This window comes from Pseudorasbora parva, chromosome 11 (genome assembly GCF_024679245.1).
Source record: "Pseudorasbora parva isolate DD20220531a chromosome 11, ASM2467924v1, whole genome shotgun sequence".
NCBI lineage: Eukaryota > Metazoa > Chordata > Actinopteri > Cypriniformes > Gobionidae > Pseudorasbora > Pseudorasbora parva.
In genome coordinates, this window is record NC_090182.1 from 7936303 (window position 1) to 7956541 (window position 20239).

At 39.0% G+C, this 20239-nt stretch overlaps 1 protein-coding gene across 1 annotated transcript in view; it reads left to right on the forward strand.

Moving 5' to 3' along the window:
• trpc7b (transient receptor potential cation channel, subfamily C, member 7b) overlaps nt 1-20239 on the forward strand; it is an 89707-nt gene that overhangs the window by 19434 nt on the left and 50034 nt on the right. The window contains exon 3 of the mRNA XM_067457829.1: nt 15626-15805. Coding sequence (XP_067313930.1) covers nt 15626-15805 — 180 coding nt within the window. The remainder of the gene's footprint in view (nt 1-15625; nt 15806-20239) is intronic.

Sequence of the window (20239 nt, forward strand, 5' to 3'; positions counted from 1 at the left end):
TGCATGAAAGGGTTAAGGGCAAAGTATGGTACGGTAACAGAGCTGACGCAATATTTATGGACACATTTTTATAAGATTAAAGTTATTTTTAAACAATTTAATATTTCATAATTAGGAAAATTACTATTTAGGGCTTTTATAAATAAAATATTACCCAAAGAAAAGTCAAATAATAATATTTAGATTACACTTGATACACACACACACACACACACACACACACACACACACACACACACACACACACACACACACACACACACAAAAGACTAATTCGAACAACAAAATATTATGATTTTCAGCTATTATGAGACACTTTTTACATATAATATTATATTATTATGGCCTATAACATCGTGTGATCCATGACAATGAGTAACAAATTATTAAAATAATAAGAAACTATAACCATTTAAAAAAAATTATGACTCTGGACACTAATATGGAATTACCTAATAATACTTTTTTTTGTTTTGTTTTTAAAATGTCTATCTAAACATACACTCACCTAAAGAATTATTAGGAACACCATACTAATACTGTGTTTGCCCCCTTTCGCCTTCAGAACTGCCTTAATTCTACGTTGCATTGATAATTGACTTTAGCCATTGACTTCCATAGTATATTTTTAGTATATTTTCAAGGTGCAGAAAGCATTCTTTAGAAATTTTGATGGAGATTTGTTGGGATGCACATCCAGGGCACGAAGCTCCCGTTCCACCACATCCCAAAGATGCTCTATTGGGTCGAGATCTGGTGACTGTGGGGGCCATTTTAGTTCAGTGAACTCATTGTCATGTTCAAGAAACCAATTTGAAATGATTCGAGCTTTGTGACATGGTGCATTATCCTGCTGGAAGTAGCCATCAGAGGATGGGTACATGGTGGTAATAAAGGGATGGAGACAGAGCGACACACGTCATAATCTGAAAGCCACGCCCACCGGGGGAGAAAACAAACTAACCGTCTCTATTGACTTTCTATTGCGGGAAGCGGCCTCCTTGTCATTTCAGATTACACTGAGAACTACACCCACTGGAGGGGAAAGTAATCAGCGACAGGAAATATAATATATAAAACTGACATTTGGATATTTGAAAACATGTTTACCGCACACGTAGACATACTGAGACATACTGAGTGTCAGGATCCCAAATTTGACCCATTCTTCCGGCTGAAGCTTCACGTCTTATTGCCTGTATCCACTTTTGTCTCCTTAAACGCTAGTTTTTTTGTGGTCAACAGCTTATAAAAACGTAGTTATGTGTTTTTTAGCTTGTTTGCTGCACACCTTGTCACATATCAGCTTTTAGACATTTTTGTTATAAGTAAAAAAAGACGAGGTGACCGCTTCACACAATACAAAGTCAATGGAGAGCGTTGGATAACAGTAGTAACAAAGCATGATGGATCCATGTTCTCATTCTGTTTACGCCAAATTCTGACTCTACCATCTGAATGTCTCAACAGAAATCGAGACCCATCAGACTAGGCAACATTTTTTCCAGTCTTCAACTGTCCAATTTTGGTGGGCTTGGGCAAATTGTAGCCTCTTTTTCCTATTTGTAGTGGGGATGAGGGGTACCTGGAGGGGTCTTCTACTGTTGTAGCCCGTCCGCCTCAAGGTTGTGCGTGTTGTGGCTTCACAAATGCTTTGCTGCATACCTCGGTTGTAACGAGTGGTTATTTCAGTCAAAGTTGCTCTTCTATCGGCTTGAATCAGTCGGCCCATTCTCTTCTGACCTCTAGCATTTTCGCCCACAGGACTGCCGCATACTGGATGTTTTTCCCTTTTCACACCATTCGTTGTAAACCCTAGAAATGGTTGTGGGTGACAATCCCAGTAACTGAGCAGATTGTGAAACACTTAGACCGGCCCGTCTGGCACCAACAACCATGCCACGCTCAAAATTGCTTAAAATCACCGTTCTTTCCCATTCTGACATTCAGTTTGAAGTTCAGGAGATTGTCTTGACCAGCAACACACCTCTAAATGCATTGTAAAAGTGCTATATAAATAAAGTTGATTGATTGATTGATTGATTGATTGATTGATTGATTGATTGATTGAAGCAACTGCCATGTGATTGGTTGATTAGATAATTGCATGAATGAGAAATTGAACAGGTGTTCCTAATAATCCTTTAGGTGGTTAATTGTTTTTTTATTATCATTATTTATTTTGTATTATTCCTGTTCCATGTATTTTAGTTATTTGAAAAAAAGCTTTGAAATGTCCAACCAGATAGTGTTAATTGATAATTGATTGTAGCCATTGACTTCCATTACTCTAGTATATAAAAATACTATGGAAGTGAATGGCTACGGTCAATTCTCAGATAACCAACACTGTCTGGTTGGACGTTTTGGAGCTCCAACACCCCCTGATTTTTGATAGGCCATTGGCCTAGTTTTGTTGTGCAAGACCTGGCAACTAGAAGGCCATTCTATGACGAAAAGCTGTTGTTCCTGCAGTATCATCATCATCTTGAATCTGCCGTGATGAAGGCAGCGCAGGCCGGTGGTGGATTGGTTTGTCAAATCCAATCATTCTTTGCTTCTTTTCACGTTGTAAAGAGGGTTGTACTCGCTAAACTCATATAAACTCTGTCAGGTATTGTGTTGCGATCAGCCACTGATACATCTCAGAACTAAAGTGCTACACATTTCAGAGCCATATGGGAACATGTAGCATCATCTTTAGAAGTGACATAGTAGCAGCTGATGAAAACAAAACCCGCTTTATCCTCCCAAAACAGGCTGCAGACAAATCAGCAAGGAGCAAAAGCCCTGCTGTTGTTTTACAGCCAGGCCTCCAGTGTTTCTCGTGTCTCAGGATTACTGTTGCCACCAGTAGCATCACATCTGTGGACTGTGGCGATGAGACATATGCTGAGCTGATGGCATCCTCCTGGTTTGTCTCTGAGAGCGGCGGAGGATTACTGGAGGTTTCTGAGGAATGTTCATTAGAGCTCAAGACAGGACTCGTTTGAAGAGCAACAGACTCCCGGCGACTCCAGATGATCCCTGTGGCCGCGTTTGGAGGAGGAATGCAATCTAGAAAAGAATGTGTAATTAGTGCATTCTTTCTGTTAAATGCGGCTGTGAATGCCAGAAATTTGTAATTTATAAACATTTGTTTAAAAAAATGTAGACATTATACATCTTTAAAACTTTGAGATAATAATTATTAATAATGGTTTTAAATTAAATAATTATGGTTAAAATAGCCTAATACCTTTTACTTAAAAAAAAAAAAGAAGTAAAAAGTATAAGAGGCTTTTGCTCTTTTGGGGGGGGGGGGCATTGGGTCTAATGCTATTTCATGCATTCTGACTTTTATTGTTAAAGACTTGGTTTACTGTTAAAATTTCAAAAAATCAGTTGGATGGATAACGGAGTATTTCTGTGCCCAATACACTGTATGACATCCTAAAGGGCGAAATCCTTGTATCGGCACTTCTCCCGCATAAGCGCACATCAACCAGAGCGAGAGCAAGAGCGCGCCCATCAACGAGCTTTGTTCGGGTTACAGATGCCGTCGGCTGTACATTTTTTGTAGACCACAAAATCAACAATGTCTCCTAAAGAAGTGTGTTTCTGGTTGTGATGGAAAGATAACCTTTTTCAGCTTCACGAAACCGCAGGCGGTGAGTCAAACTGCATCAAATGTTTGTGTTTTGTTGGCAAACTGTGCGTAAGTGCATGTTCACAAATGTATAGTGAATCGAAAGTTATTCAGAGATCATGCCATCGTGTGTGTGTGTGTGTGTGTGTGTGTGTGTGTGTGTGTGCACGCTCGTGACTCTTTAGCTCTGCCCACTGCACGTCTTCATAGGTTCGGCTGTTTTCAGAAAGAGTCGGTACGGCGTCTTTTATAAATATGATAAAAGTAAAGAATCTTCTGAGATATGAAGGATGTAACACTGCTCAAGATTAACAGATTTAGGCAGAAACTGTGTGTGTTATGTGTTCTTTACTTTAGAATACATTCTTTTCAAATGTGTACAAATAATGATCAGCTTCCCATTGTAAACTTACCCCAATATAGGTAAATTAACAGATTTTTTCTTTTCTTTTCTTCTGAGCATTAATAGTCAGTTTCATAGACAAGCCTTAAGCTAGCCCCAGACTAAAATGCATGTTTGAGCTGTTTTAACTGAAAGCAATTTACACTGACAAATCTTAAAATACATTTCCACTGCAGGAATTTTCTCCAGGGACTAGGGACTTTGGGGTGGAACGCTGTGTGTTCAAATGAAGTTCAGGGTAAAAATGTCCCTGCTCACGAGGTAGTACTTTTTCAATGTCCAGTAACATTCAGGTGCCGAACATGCAGATTGGTTGAGTTCACACAGCATTTTATTCCAACCACCATTTTTAACCAGTCTGTTACGGTACTTAGAAGATACTTTATAAAGACAGTACATTACGTGTTTACGTACAGGCGCCATCTTGGAAAGATTTTCATTCGTGGACTGTTTTCCAAGATGGCTGCTGTCCGTGAATGCGTAACGCACTGTCTTTATAAAGTATCTTCTTATTAAACTGTTTGTACATGTGGCAAGGGGGGCGTGGTTCAGCGAGGTCTGCAGCGGGAGAGAGGGCCGCGGGACGAGCGGTAAGTGAGTGGGTTGGACGCAGATTAATAACACCTGTCTCTTGTTCGGTCCGAAGGTCCAGCAATGCCTTATGGTGTTCCTGGTGGAGGACCGCGAGGGAGTTGATGATATCCGCAAATGGCGAGGCGGAGGGCGTTGTCATGGCGGCGGCGCTGTCCTGCTTCCTTCCCGGGTTTCGGCACCAGTGTAGCAAGTTCGATATAGTGAGGAAGGAAGAGGACACGGGGGTCGGCAGGACTGTTGATGCTCTTTATTTTCTCAATAACTCAAATCACAACGTGCACACTTCAGCGTGTGTCTGTTTCTCAAATGCTCAGTCTCAGTTTCGCTTCCGGGTCACGCACTTCCGGGTTCCGGACAACTCAGTGGGTCGCATCAACAGTCCGACTCTCTCTCTCCCTGGTCTCCGGTTCCGCTGGTGTTTTATCCCGTCTCCGCGCTCATTACTAGAACAAGAGACAGGTGTTATTAATCTGCGTCCAACCCACTCACTTACCGCTCGTCCCGCGGCCCTCTCTCCCGCTGCAGACCTCGCTGAACCACGCCCCCCTTGCCACAGTACACTTACAACGTTCTCAATGCGTTGGTTTGCATGTAGGGACCCTCATTATGCTGCTGTGTTAGTGTGAGGCTATTTTGAGCCTTGTTCGTGGTATTAACTAGCAATTTAATTTCACTACCCGGTGCCCCATAGACTAGTGTTATAAGCTAATCTGTTTTTAGAGATAAAACTCTTTACATTCGATTTTCATGAAAACGCATCCCAGAGAACGATCTACTCGGTAACCATCTGTTAATTACCCCTAGGGTCATTTCTCACCGGAGTTGCCCTTTAACATGTTCAATGAACAAAAAAATGTTCTGGGCATTAACTTTTTTTTTTTGTAGACTTACAAAAAGATTTATAACTTTTTGTTTTGTAGAACTTTACAAACGTTACTAGTCATTTCAAGTTTCATTCATTAAAATGCAGCAGTGAATACCAGAAATGAATCATAATTACTTTATACATGTATTGTTTTGTTGTGCTTTATACTTCTTTTTTTTTTTACTTAAGAAATTAAATTTCTTGAATCTACAATTCATTTTAAATTAGTGCAAATGAGCAGCTTCCCATTGTGACAACTTGCCCCATTATAAGTTCAACATATGATATTGAACAATATTTTCCCCTGGCCATTAATTGCTCAAATGTTTTTATTCAAGGCTTTTAATGTTTCTATACAGAAATGTATTTTCCAGAATAACGTAGGCAGTGAAGCGTTCACTTAAAGGGTAAAAAGCGTGACCTGGTCCTCAGTCTTGAACATGATTGATCTTGTTTAACAGACATTAGTAAACCCCAGTGTGATTCTGTAATAAGTAATAGTTGTGAAACAGTCTTTAATTGAACATCACTGTGATTAATCATATTATACAATGTGATGGAAAATCCATATTGAAATTACAGTCTTAAACTAAAGGCTGAATATGAAACCATCTGTGCTGAGGATTTATGATGGAAGGAAGAGAAATGAAATTGCCGTTGTGTGAATATTCACATTTAAATGTGTTCATTTAGCAAACACTTTTCTCCAACCTGATTTATGTGAGCATATAAGCAATTTGTCACAAATGCTAATACAGACTTTCTGTAAACCAGAGTAGCTAGTTACTTTATAGTCACGAATTAGATGCGAGCTGTTATATTAATGTCTGATCCCTGAGTACATAACAAAAATAGTTTACACTTGCCAAGCCAACATTTCTCATTTTTATTTAGTTTAACTTGATTAACTAAAGCTAAAACTGAACTAAAAAGTAATGAAAACTGTAAAACTTTGGTAACACTTTAGTATGGGGAACACATATTCAGTATTAATGACTTTTGCCTTAATAAACTCCTAATTTTTCTGCTTTTTAATAGTTAGTAAAGTAATTGTTTAGTTTAGGTATTGGTAGGATTAAGGGATGTAGAATAAAGCATTAATATTTGTTTTATAAGTACTAATAAACAGCCAATATCCTAGTAATATCCTGTAATGCATGCTAATAAACACCTAGTTAATAGCGAGAATTAAACCCTAAAATAACATGTTACTGAAATTATCAATCTCATTTATACTGAAATAACACCAGCCTCAATTGAGTCTTTATTTGAATTTTTAGAATCAGAAATTCTGATCTCTGTGCATCTTGGCATTTGCGTTCAGCCTTTTGTAAAAGCACCTAAATGGATCGTTCTGTTTGTTGTTTAAGATAAAAATGGTTAAAATACTCCTATAAGCTGTCCTTTAACTTCTTTTAGCCGGATGAACCTGGTTATTAGTTTATGTCATTCCTCTTTGGTGTATTTTAAGTAAACCATTTCTTTCTGATTTCTTTGCATGCATCATATAGAAAGCTATAGCTTCACTGGCCTTTAGTGATTACACTTTGAGTTTTGTGATTATTCTGCTGCGGTGTCTCGCCCCGTAGGCTTTACTGCTAGTGTATCATTGTAAAGCAGGCTAAAGGATTTTCTGTGGAAATCGACAACATGTCACAGATACTGTCAGTACAGCTTAACTGGTACTGACCTGGAATATTCCTATAATGTGATCTGAAGACTTCAGATGAGAGAGTGTCAGTGATGCTGATGTTGTGTGAAAGACTCTCTGGTGTGTGTGTGTGTGTGTGTGTGTGTGTGTGTGTGTGTGTGTGTGTGTGTGTGTGGGGGGGGGGGGGGGTGTCTTGTTCTGGTAAACCCTACATTATGAGGACAAAATGTCCCCACAAAGATGGCAATATCCAAAATCATTGTCCTTGTGGGGACAGTTTTTGGTCCCCATGAGGAAAACAGCTTATAAATCATACCAGGTGATGTTGTTTGAAAGTGTAAACATGCCTGTAGTTGTGTGTGATGGGTAGGTTTAGGGGTAGGGTTTTGTGTAAGGGAAGAGCATATACAGTTTGTACAGTATAAAAACCTATACGTCTATGGAAAGTTCTCATGAAACATGAAAACCCAACGTGTGTGTATGTGTTTGAGTGTGTGTGTGTGTGTGTGTGTGTACGTGCATGTGTGCATGCGTGTGAGAGTGTGTGTTTGTGAATGAGAGTGTGAGTGTGTGAGCGCTTGTTTTTTTTTGTGTACACTGAGGCAGCATTCATGTCTGTTGGGTTGTTCAAACTCTCTCTCATCTCTCAGAAAGACTGATTTCTTCACAACAGTGAAAAGGGCAAATCTGTTAGATCAGATGGCTATCAGTCAGATGAAATACACACACACACACACACACACACACACACACACACACACACACACACACACACACACACACACACACACACACACACACACACACACACACACACACACACACACACACACACACACACACACACCTTGGGCAGGTCTGGCTCAGGGGATCGTTTTCATCGTTTGACATTTACATATCCATCATCATATGCTAAACAGGGAGAGCAGCTATTAAAAGAAAGAGCTGTCTAAACAAAACACAGAAAGAAAATACTAAGTTGAACCATTTATCATGATACTTGTCAGAGCACTGGTAATACAAACAGCAATCAATCACAAAACCAAGGTTCATTTTCCAAAGGGGCATGAAGAGCCTAACAAAAGCGACAGTAAACACTGTATCAACACTGTAATGTTGACTAGCGGAGGCAAAGCGTTGCCCTTTATTTCCATTGTAGCAACAACATAAAACTTATAATTAATAGAAAACGCAACTAAGACAGTGACTGAGGTCGTACAAATACATACGAATTGGACGTGAGATAGAGTTGCATATACAGCATGCGGCTCCACATTCACGTGAACAATTAAAGAGTGAAAAGTTCACATTTCTTAGGTGAGAGACTTTTTATTTTGTTAATGAAAATAACATTACAATAATGACACTGACATATAGACATATGGCCTGGGACCCAGAAAAAAAAAGTTTTTCGAATTTTGTATTTTTTCATGTCATTAGATTGTTTAGAGCATAAGAAACAAATGGACACATAATTTTTGTGGAAAATTATATTTTATTCATATGTTATGATATGTCCTCTGAAGTTGACACCAGGACTCGGTTGTTAAATTTTTTTTAATGAAATGAAATAGCATGTATAGGCAAAAACAATGGGATTTATTTTTAACTCACGAATACATTTTTAAGTTTCAGGATTTTTTTAAAACAAACTTTTTTAAAAGATGATTCTGAGCTATGTTATAAAAGATATAACTGAATGCTTTGATATACCATCTTACTTTATGCAATATGTGGGTAAAATGGCCATACTTGGATTTTCCCATTTAATACAATGTATCGGTATATTGCATCTAATTTGCATATTATTATGTTCTTGGTGCAACATGTAATGAAAAAAAGAAGTATAATAAGGGGAGTAATAATTGGCAACATTTTCATAATAATATGTAATATTTCATAGGAATATTGATATGTATTTTATTTCCCTATTTACTGTTTGTGTCTCCAAAATGCCTTATAAACATGATTTAAGTCCCGGTGTCCTCTACAGTGGACATTTATAAAATCAATGCCCTGTTTTGTAACAAAAAGTCATATTTTGATTAGAAACCCCATAACATTTTCCTGAGATGTTGATTTATAACAAACAATGAGAAAATTAATCAGATTTAAATTATAATTACAAAATATTATCATATTTCCATAAGAGTGCTAAACATTAATGTCAGCCATTTTTAAAGACCAAGAAGTTGTTGTTGTCCTGGTGAAACCTCCAAACATTTGGTGTCTGTCCAAAGCCCTGAATGTGCTCTATAAAGGAAATCCTGACTCAAGATTGTGACATGTGTGATGTCACAGAAACTCACTAAAATATAATGTCCACTACAGTGGACGAAAGTCTATTACTGGGTCCCAGGATATATAGGGGGAAAACAAACAAAAACTAATACACTCCACACCTTCTGTGCTATAAAAATAAGCAAGAAAAGCATTGCAGTAAATGCCATGTCATCTTTAGGTGTGTGAACGGATGAGCTCAGACTGTGGGAACACAACTCCTGCAAACACTCAAACCTGCAGACGTTTGCAAAACAAAATCTCTCTCTGTTTCCTGAGAGAGAGCTCAATGCTCAGTCGGTTCCTCGTAGATTGGCCCTCATGAGGAATCCGATGTGTAAAAGCAAATTGTTTTCCAGGTGCAGAAGCAGTGAACAGAAGCTGTCTGAACTGGTTAAAGCTGCTGCGTGTAATACGGCATCAAATATGGTTGCAAAATTAACTAGATTTGTACATTTAATGAGGAAATTTGAGCATTGTTTGCCTCTTATACCAGGTTTCACACACAAGGCTTAAAGCTGCACTGTGTAACTTTTTTAGTTTATTCTTAGCTAAAAACACTTCATTCTTTCAAAAATATATGTGCTCATTAATGTATATTTACTTCTTTCAAGTAATAAAGTATTCTCGTAAGTTTATAATATGCCATTGAAAATACATACGGGTGAGGGGTTCGAATGCCGGTCGCCATGTTGCTCCTCCATCTTGAAAGTACATTAGCCAAAGAGGGACATACCCGTAAATTCAAGCTTCGCCTTTCGCGTTTTAACACTCGATGGCACCGTGTCGAATGTGAAGAGGGGGATTGCTGTGTTAATCTTGGACTAAATCGGCCACCGTAGGAGTTAAAACGAAATCAGAATTGAGAGGAACAGAAACTATTATTCACTGGATGGTCATATACCTTTACACCGCTAGATGGGGGAAAATATCACACAGTGTAGCTTTAAGCTAGTTCTTTACCCAGACTAAAATGCATGTTTGAGCTGCTAAACATGACCAAAAAAACATGTTGGATATATGACAAGTATTTCTGTGCCAAATACACTCCTTCAAAATTCAAACAAGTTTCAGAAAATTTGAATATGGCGCCGTATAATATAAAGTGCGGCATTGCTTATGGGCACTTCTCCTGGATGAGCGCGTGCACATCAACTCTGGGGTGCGTTTCCCAAAAGCATCGTTAGCCAATTATGGTCACAAGTTCCATCCTTTGGTATCAGATCGATACAGTCAACATTGTTCAACTAGTTTGTGTCTCACGGAAACATAGTTCCAATGAACATTCGCAAACAGCATCGCAAACTTGTGTGGTTGCAACGACAAGCATAGTTTCTTGTTTGCATGACAGGTGGACTTAATAAATCCTTATCTTGAGCAAAATAAGAAAGCTGACATTTAGTACAATCTATATTTTTTCCCCCGAATACATACAAATGTCATTTATATCTTAGTAGAGATATAAAAGAGATTTAAAGCAGATTTAAAGCACCATTTGAGCAAGAGTGCACATGTGCGTACATGCTCTAGTACGTATGAATGAGCCTATTCGAATCTGGAAATAAAGCAAAATAACTGAGAAAAAAGAATACTCCTCAGATGCCTTGTTCATAATTTATTGCAAAACATCTAGCATGAATTCGATCTCAAAGCAGTTATTACTCCACCACCTGCGTGACATCATTAACCAATGTGGATGAACATCAGATTTGCGACGATACAGTTTCGGGAAACAGTTGTGACTAGCTAGTTGATTTCTTCAACGTACTATGGTAGTTAAGCAGTGAGTTATGCGGGTTATATCATTATACGATATACGGAAGCGCACACCAGAGCGAGAGCAAGAGTGCGCTCGGGTCAGTCAACGAGCTTTGTTCGGGTTACAGAAGCCGTCGGCAGCGTTGCCATTTTGTTTTTACACCACAAAATCAACAATGTCACCTAAAGAAGTGTGTTTCTGGTTGTGAGCGGAAGATAACCTTTTTTAGCTTCACAAATAATCCAGCGTTAAAGAAACAGTGAATGCAGTTTGTTTTTCTGGAGTTCTGCTAGTGTGTGTGTTTGTTCCAGTCACAAGTCAAAACCGCAGGCGGTGAGAGAAAATGCATCAAATGTCTGTGTTTTGTTGGCAACCGGCGCGTAAGTGCATTTAATGTTCACAAATGTATAGTGAATTGAAAGTTATCCAGGAATAATTCCATGATGTGTGTGTGTGTGTGTGTGTGTGTGGACGCTCATGACTCTTTAGCTCCGCCCACTGCACGCCTTCAAGAATTAGGCTGTTTTCAGAAAGAGTCAGTACAGCGTATCTTTCTTTAATAAATATGATAAAACTAAAGACTCTTCTGAGATATGAAGGATGTAACACTACTCAAGATTACCATGAGACTGTCTGAAACTGTGTGTGTGATGTACCCTTTAATATTAAACTGGCACATGAGGGGGGAAATTACACACAGGAGCTTTATATAGCAGTAAATAGCTAATGTATTGTTGCGTTATTCAAGATAATTGAGTTCATTAATCTGGAGTTGGTTGTTACATTGGCTCTGAATTAATTTTTCAGAGTTTTTTCATCTGAGTTATATCTCAGATTTGTGTTCCTGGAAATGCTCTTGTGTGTAGATCTGCTTTCTTGATTCAGCTTCTTGTTTAAAAGCCCCAATTATGAGTCTCCAGAGCCGCTGCTTCTAGAATAAAAGTGTTTATATGACTTAGTCACATTATGAGAGTATTTTTAGGGGCAGTGTTCCACATTCACCTCACTGACATTATTTGTCATTTTTATCCAGTTTTATACACTCCATTTCCATGTTGTACATTGTGGGCTAATATTGTGAAATATTATTACAGTTTAAAATAACTATTTTCTATATTAATATAATGTAAAGTGTAATTTATTCCTGTGATCAAAGCTGACTTTTCAGCATCATTACTCCAGTCTTCAGTGTCACATGATCCTTCAGAAATCACTCTAATATTATTTCTGTCAGGTCTATTACGTCAAGAACAAAAAATAAAAATGATTTAGGAATTTTGAATAAATTGCAATTCAAGTTGATAATTCTGAATTAAATGTTTTGGCGGTATGGCTCTGTTCAGGGAGTCCTCTGACCTTTCATGAGCACAATGAAATAGCAGAGAGTCAGAGGACAGCAGCAGCATTAGGGAACGCATGCACAGTTTAGGGCTGTGAGAGCTGAACTATTCCCCCTATGAACAGAGCAGCAACGATGACAAAGTAAAATGCCACGTTATACACGACATGGAGGAGCTGGGGAGGTGGTGGGCAGCAAAGAGCTAGCAACAGCAGTTTAGGAGCGAACTGAATCTGTTTTAAGAATACGCTCTGTTTATATCAGGGCCATAAGCAGCGAGGAGAGTTTAACAGCTGATGCATCTCAGCTGAGCAGAAACAGCTGATGAGACCAAATAGCGTTAGGCAGAGTCTACCTGGCCTGCCAGAACTGACACTTACGCTCAATGATTTGATACTCAAGACACATTTCTGATTATTATCAATGTTGAAAACAGATGTGCAGCTTCATGTGATAATTTTTTTTCCAGGACTTTTAGAAAACAGAAAGTTCAAGAGAACCGCATTTATTTGAAATAGAATCTTTTGTAATATTATAAATGTCTTTACTGTTACTTTTGATCAATTTGATGTATCCCTGATGGATAGGAGTACTATTTTCTTTCAACAAAAAAATATCACTGACTACAGACTCTTGAATGCCAGTGTATATTCATGTGTGTGTCATCAGTCAGCATGTTTGACAGATTGTAGAATATCTCAACAAATCCATCTCAGTTTACATGATCCGTCAATGGCAGGCTGCTTAAAGGGATACTCCACCGCTTTTTCATATTAATCTATATTATTCCCTTAACTAAGACGAGACCAGTAAAAAGTCACCCCTGAAAAATCCTCTCCCCCTATTGACAGAAATGAGAGGGAGGGGGAGATGTGAGGGAGGATTTTTCAGCCAGGACTTTTTACTGCACCGAGTCGAAGTACTCTCAGAAGTGCTATTCCGCCGTACATTATAGTTCTCCTTTTTAACCCGATTAGAAAAGCGCCACGTTTTATTTTATGTCACAATACTCTTCAACTATTCGTGTAACTGTATTTAAATAGGGAACACGTGGAGGAGTTTGGTACTTCTAACTTGATCTCTGTTTGGGACCATAGTGAATGACGTGAGCTTAGTGGGCGAAGCTAAATGCTATCAGATCGTCACTGCGAGTAAGTGCACGCACTCAGATGAGGGAGGAATGTGTATCAACTACTTTTAGTTAAGGGAATAACATTATGTTTAATATGAAAATGAGTTTATCTGTGGAAGCCATGGACAGGCCGTGATTATTCCGAATGCCGATCCATGTCTCCGTTTGAATGGATTGTGGTTGAGACACACATGAATGAAGGGATTTGTGGGTAAGGCTGGCTTAGAGACGGACAGACTGCTCGTTATCTCTGAGATCAGTCTGAACGGCCGTCCGGAGCGCTCAGCATCTGCTCGCCCACAGACCTCTGTGTCAGAAATCAAACGCTCGGCTGTTCCGCTGAAGGAACACTGACATGGATGGAATAAGTCGGATAACTGCAGTTGTTCTCCAGACAGTCCGACACCTCCACACGATTACTGTGTGGCAGTCTTCCAGTGTTCATCTGGATCTCTGCTGGCGTCGGGAAGGCTCTTTCTGAGCTGTTATTGAAATTCACGTGTGGCATCGTGTTGCTCTGTTCTCAGTGAAATAATTAAAGAAAGTTTTGCTTTTCTCTTTTCTGTATAATAAATGTAAAAAAAATAAAAATAATTTCATGTAATGAATCGTTTTAATCTTTTTACCGGAACACATATATATATAATTATATAAAAAATTATTATAGTTTTTTTATTTATACATAAATTAAAAGTAGTACAGCTGTAACGAAACTGCTCTGAGACAGAAGGTTGGTTGAAGATCCAAACGCAGTATTTATTGAAGGGTAATCCAAAGTCGTAGTCCATAGAACAGGCAAAAGGTCATAACAGGAAATCAGTCCGAAAAGGCAAACAAAACAGAAGGAACAGGCAAAAGGGTAATCCACGGAGAAGGCAAGAAATCAAAGACCAAATACATGAAACCAGGGAACCGCTCAGAAATGCAGTTGTGACACTAAACAAGACTTCGCAATGAATGACAGAGATAACCAGGCTTATATAGGCAGAGGTAAAGAGGTGATGAGACACAGGTGTGAACATTGAGTGCTAATGAGTCCGAGGAAAGGATTATGGGTAATGTAGTTTGTGATGGAGTGACAGTCCGGGGTGGAGTGCCCTCTGGTGGTGATCATGGGCACTCACACTGGTGAATTGTGACAACAGCAAATACTATCATTATATATATATATATATATATATATATATATATATATATATATATATATATATACTTTACAATTTATATTTAAATAAATATATGTATTAAATTATTAAAAAATTATTCAATTATATAATAAAAGAGTTATATCATTATTTATATTTAATTTTTTATTTTATTTTTGCTTTACAGGAATAAACATTTTCTATAGTTTTATTTGACTGGAGAAAAATGGTTCTTAATTATTTGCTTTATTTGGAGTTTGAAACCACATGCAAACTTTTTAAAAAATGTTTTTTATCATTATAAAATACACATTTATTAATTTATTGTTTCATAAAATGCAATACAAATTAAAAGTAGTACAACAAATATTATGATGTATCAATACTTATAATAATACATTTATGAAAACTTTACTACATTATTTGTTTCTTTTCTTTTCTCCTTCCTTCCTTCCTTCCTTCCTTCCTTCCTTCCTTCCTTCCTTCCTTCCTTCCTTCCTTCCTTCCTTCCTTCCTTCCTTCCTTCCTTCCTTCCCTCCCTCCCTCCCTCCCTCCCTCCCTCCCTCCCCTCCCCTCCCCTCCCCTCCCCTCCCCTCCCCTCCCCCTTTTTTCTCATAGAAATGAATGGTCAACTAAGGTACCATGTTTTTGATTTATAGGGGTGTGGCTTCCTGGCTAATCTCTCTCTCTCTCTCTCTCTCTCTCTCTCTCTCTCTCTCTCTCTCTCTCTCTCTCTCTCTCTCTGTCTCTCTCTCTCTCTCTCTCTCTCTCTCTCTCTCTCTCTCTCTCTCTCTCTCTCTCTCTCTCTCTCTCTCTCTCTCTCTCTCAGAATGACTACAGGAAGTTGTCTATGCAGTGTAAAGATTTTGTGGTGGGTGTCCTGGATCTTTGCCGTGACACAGAGGAAGTGGAGGCCATTTTGAACGGTGATGTGGACCAGCATCCTCCCACAGAACAGAGACCCTGTCTGAGCCGCATCAAACTCTCCATCAAATATGAAGTCAAAAAGGTGAGAACTACAACGCACCACAGTCATTTCTGAAACACTTTTGGTGGACCCACGTTAATAAACCGTTATGAAAATGTAACATGTATTTAAAAAAAAAAAAACGAATAAAATAAAATTCAATAATTGCTGTAATAATAATGGCCCATTTCAATTGTATGTGAAATGTGCTTTACTTCTCTTTGTCCCTTGAGCAGTGATATTAAATAATATTGTTCTTCCAGCATAAAGTAAAGTAGTAAATTTAAAGAAGCCAAGTGAGCTCAGTAAAGCTGCAGATTACTCCTAATAAGTGGTGGGCAATACTGCAAAAATTTCTATCGATCTGAAATCCGATCAGTATTGCGACCGGTACCAATACGATCTTTTCACCTTAAAAAAAAATACTTTTGTGTAGGGGAGAGCAGTATGTCATTACATGTGTTTGTATAGGTTTGTAGTGTTGCCACAGTATCAGATGATTGTAGAGGTAGAAGACACAAACAAAGTAGAATGAATGTAGAGGAGAGATATTTAAATTAAAATATCGATTCAATTACAACTGTATCGATCTGATACCAATACCAGTGTTGGCATCGATACTATTGATATTTAGATCGATCCGCCCACCCCTACTCCTTATCTCTAACAGTTTCTCCTGCTAATCTCCTTCATAACGTTTTAAAATATATAATTCTGTGCAGAATTTAAATTATCCAATATATTTTCTGATCTGTGCTGACTTGCGTATATGATCTGCTCTATACTATCGTGTCTACTGTGACACTAACACACAACCAGACTTCATTCTCCCCAATGGAAAGCATATTTACACTGTCTGAATCGTTCCCCATCCCCTGTATAGTGCACTATGTGCCAGTCACCATGTAGAAAATGACTATGATTACGTCAGTACTTCCACAATAGCCAGTGAGAGACAAGTCTACAAGGAGATAGAAGTGACAACTTTTGAAATGGTGACCGCAAAGCAATAAGCAGCTGTATGGGTCTGGTGTAAATGTGGCAACAACACGACTGTTATAATGTCTCCTCATATTATGTCTACAGCAAGAAGCCGCGAGACAGTATCCATTTTGTTCACTTGAGATGCTACTTTGGCATGATAATTTGTAATCTGTGAAGCGCCACGATCTTTACATTTTGTAGAGTGTGCAGGTTTGAGATTTGAAAGAAGAAAATCTGTGAAGAATCTAGGGATGACCCGATTAGGTTTTTTTGCCCTCGAGACATATTCAAACTATGTCTGCTTGGATACTCATCAAGATGGACATGTTGACATACTTCTTGTGTGAGTTGGTCCGTTTAAGCGAAAGACTTGAAAGAGAACTCCATATTTGCGCGCTGTGAGACGAGTGCACGCTTCCGGATGATGCACAGAGACAGATCAGCGCGAGCGCTCTCATTCGTGTCTTCTGGCGAATATACCCGGGTGATGACGGTGAAAATGACTGCTCATATTCGAACATACGGCAGCACTCGCATGAATTGAACAAAGTTTACACAGATAGACCGTTTTGCCCACGTTTTTGTTTTATTAGCGCTGTTGTAATGTATCACTGAGGAGCCAGCCAGATGTATCAATCTACAGAAACATACATAAAGCATTATTTTCAAGTTACAACCCGTATTATTGATGCGTCATCAGATGTGAGATGAACCGCGGAGCAAGTGCGCACCTTTTACCCGGCACCCCTGCTCACCTCACCCCACAATATAAATATATATCCGAGTCCTGATCGGGATGTAACGTCTGATTCCGATCGAGTCTGAAATCACGTGATCGGATCGGGACATCCCTAGAAGATTCTCCTTATGTGCATGATGCAACCGGATTTCATAATCGTTTAACACTGATGTAGAAGCACCAAACCATTATTGTAAGCCTAAAACTGACATAAATTGTAAAATTGTCCTTCATATCTAATTGGTTTATTGGAATGTTGTTCCAGGATCAACCAAGATGATCCTGTTCTCCGTCATGCGCGAGATGCTGCAAAAGACGCAAGCGCAGTGGTTAAAGACGTCGGTCTAGAGCATGTTTATATTTGTCTGGCTATCACCAGACCAAGCTCAGTTTAATATTGATCATTGAGTCTGCTCTGTATTTTCTACTGCACAAGAGGTGTGATCAACAAGCATTATTTAAATGACTCTGTATGCAACTGGATAGTCCTTCAACCAATCAGACCACAAGAGGCGTGATCAACGAGCAACAATCCATCGCTTTTCTAGCGTTCATCGTGTTATACCTACCAATAGCGCGTCAGGTGAATAAGATTTAGGTTTCGGCAAAAGTGTAACCGAAGCAGTAGAAATGAATGTACAGGTTTCCAGACTGAGCTGCCGGGCGAAATCAAATCGCCGCCAGATCAGGCTGGGTTTACCCAGTCTACGTTTACATTGAAAAACAATGGAAAAGTAGTGCAGTGGAGTGGAAGAATGCGTTCTCAGAGAGAAGCAGAAAGCAGGCAGCTCAGTAAGTTTGGGAACAGAACAGAGGAGGCGTGAGGTGAGGAGAGGTGTTCAGGTTTGAAATATAATCAAGCATCCGACCGGTTTTGTTCTTCACCTCAGCTGAACTCTTGATTGGTCGAATGTGTCTCAGATGGAGAGCTCGGTCCTCTGCATGCTAACAGCTCCAGAACTTCCTCACCTTCTGACTTCAGCACACACTCCACTGACTGCACAGCATCGTAACGTCAGCTTTCTTATGAAATAACCTTCATGAGAACGTGGGGAGTGAGTTTGCACAGGCGGTTCAGCATTTAGCATGTTTTTAGGTCATCGGTGTGTCTGTAACTATCATGGGCTGTGAGTTTGGCAGTTCCTTTGGCTTCATCCACTCTAGTCTTATTGGACTAAATGTCAAACAAACACACACACTAGAGAGAGGAAATGAAGCCGAGACAGCGGGCTTGCGGTGACACGCCTCAACTGTGCTTTAATTTCACAAGATAAACACCAGGAAGTCGCCGACGGGCAGTAAAGTGTCCAGGGAGCTTGTGATGATCTGCGTCACAAAGAGAAAGAGTGTGTGTGGAGGGAGTCGCTGAAGAGACCTTTGCCAACGTCTCAGATGTTTCTCCTGAAAACACCTCTATGCCTCTATACAACTATGCTCTGTATGAACTCAACCATTTCTCATTAAATTATCTGAGCTGCTAGTATTGTGTAATTGTATATTACATATTAATATATGAACATGGTAAAGTAAACATTGTCTTAATTAATCAGCATTAGTTCATAAGCCTAAGTCATAAATGTTCATTGATTGATCTGAAACACAAGCCCGTAGAATGCACAACAACGCCACTTTTAGGTTTTGAAACATGTAAGCTCACATTTATTTAATGTAATCATAGCCCTTTGAAGTTTTAATCACAACAGGCAGTTTTGTGATTTTATGTTTTTACATCCTCAACTTATAAGACACCTGATCATTAACATACTTATACCATTTAAGGTCTTGAATACTTTTTATGATCTTACATTTAAAGGTGTCATGAACTGGCTTTTAAAAAAATGTATACTGTTGTCTGAGGTCAACTTATGACGTTTGCTTGGTTTTTACATTCAGAAAAATCATAATGAATAAGTAATAGGCTATTTTCTACACTGGTTTTGAAGCTCTCTAGCATTGCTCAGATTTTATGAGTGTCCCACACTGAAGACTTGGAAGTAAACGCCCACGGCTCGGATTGGATAAGATTTGCATATTTAATGAACTTCAGCTCCCTCGTCAGTACATGTGGGAATTGTTTTGAAAGCGTGTGGGAAAACGGCAACCGTAATAAATCGCCCACAGGGCTTGCAAAACTTTTTTATCGAAAAAACACAATCATTTCACCCGAAATCATGTATAAGCGCAAACTGTGAAACACAAAACACACACACACACACACATACGGCAAGTACATTGCAGTCAGCATGATCTAAACTTCAGGCACAAAACTTGCCCATCTGGAAAACACAGCCCCAGGACTTTGGGCTTTGTGAGCCCTGGCCCATACATACCCGAGTCTAATAAATAACAAATAAAGGATTCTTCAGCCTGTGACAGCGTGCTAAGGTATGTTCAGTTAGAACATACCTTAGACACACAATAGATATCAAACGACCTGTAACAATGCAATACCATCACATTTTTACTTACATTAGTGTGTTGCTTCATTCATTTATGTAATCTCGTCCTGTCTGCAAATCCCGTCTCTTGTTTACAAATGAATCTGCGGTGAAACGAAGGATCAAATGGGCAATGTGTTCCCCATGTGAGCTGGATATTCATTAAAAATAAAGTTCATCCATGCATTCATAATATTGGAGTTCGAATGAAGCTTATGCTTAGAAGTTTGATCCGGTTTAGCTCTATGTAGGCCTATGTCATGTCAGGCACGAGTCTGTGGGCGGGGCTACAGAATAACAACAAGGTGTGGCATA